Genomic DNA, 337 nt, shown 5'->3' on the forward strand with positions numbered 1-337 from the left:
CGTAACCCAGTGTTGGGTGTATGTGCAGTGTTGAAGGAGAACATCGTGCAGGAGGGGGGGCAGGTGGTGGCTGGCGACTGCAACAAAGAATTTAACTATGAGGACGGCAGAAGTATATGGTAATTAACATTAAATATATTACAACTCTTCTCTACTCTACAATAAAAAAATACTCCTGCTGCTGCTCCTGCTGCTGCTGCTGCTGCTCCTGCTGCTGCTGCTGCTGCTGCTGCTGCTGTTGTTGTTTGTAGGGAGCTGCAGCCAAACAACCAACTGAAGATCCTGAGAGGAGGAGATTACTGTTTGTCTCAGCTCGGCAGCAAAGCCGGCAGCAGCG

The 337-nt window shown here is 49.9% G+C and overlaps 1 protein-coding gene across 1 annotated transcript in view; it reads left to right on the top strand.

Annotated features, from left to right (window-relative positions):
- The window catches only part of EMH_0026920 (F5/8 type C domain-containing protein, putative), a gene marked incomplete at both ends in the record, with an annotated part of 1,335 nt that extends 1,212 nt beyond the window's left edge, over nucleotides 1–123 (top strand). Inside the window, one exon of the mRNA XM_013502688.1 lies at nucleotides 29–123. Within this exon, the coding sequence (XP_013358142.1) occupies nucleotides 29–123 (95 nt within the window). The remainder of the gene's footprint in view (nucleotides 1–28) is intronic.
- Nucleotides 124–337: the final 214 nt, after the last annotated feature.

The sequence above is a fragment of the Eimeria mitis genome, genomic scaffold (genome assembly GCF_000499745.2).
Source record: "Eimeria mitis Houghton genomic scaffold, Emh_scaff992, whole genome shotgun sequence".
Classification (NCBI taxonomy): Eukaryota; Apicomplexa; class Conoidasida; order Eucoccidiorida; family Eimeriidae; genus Eimeria; species Eimeria mitis.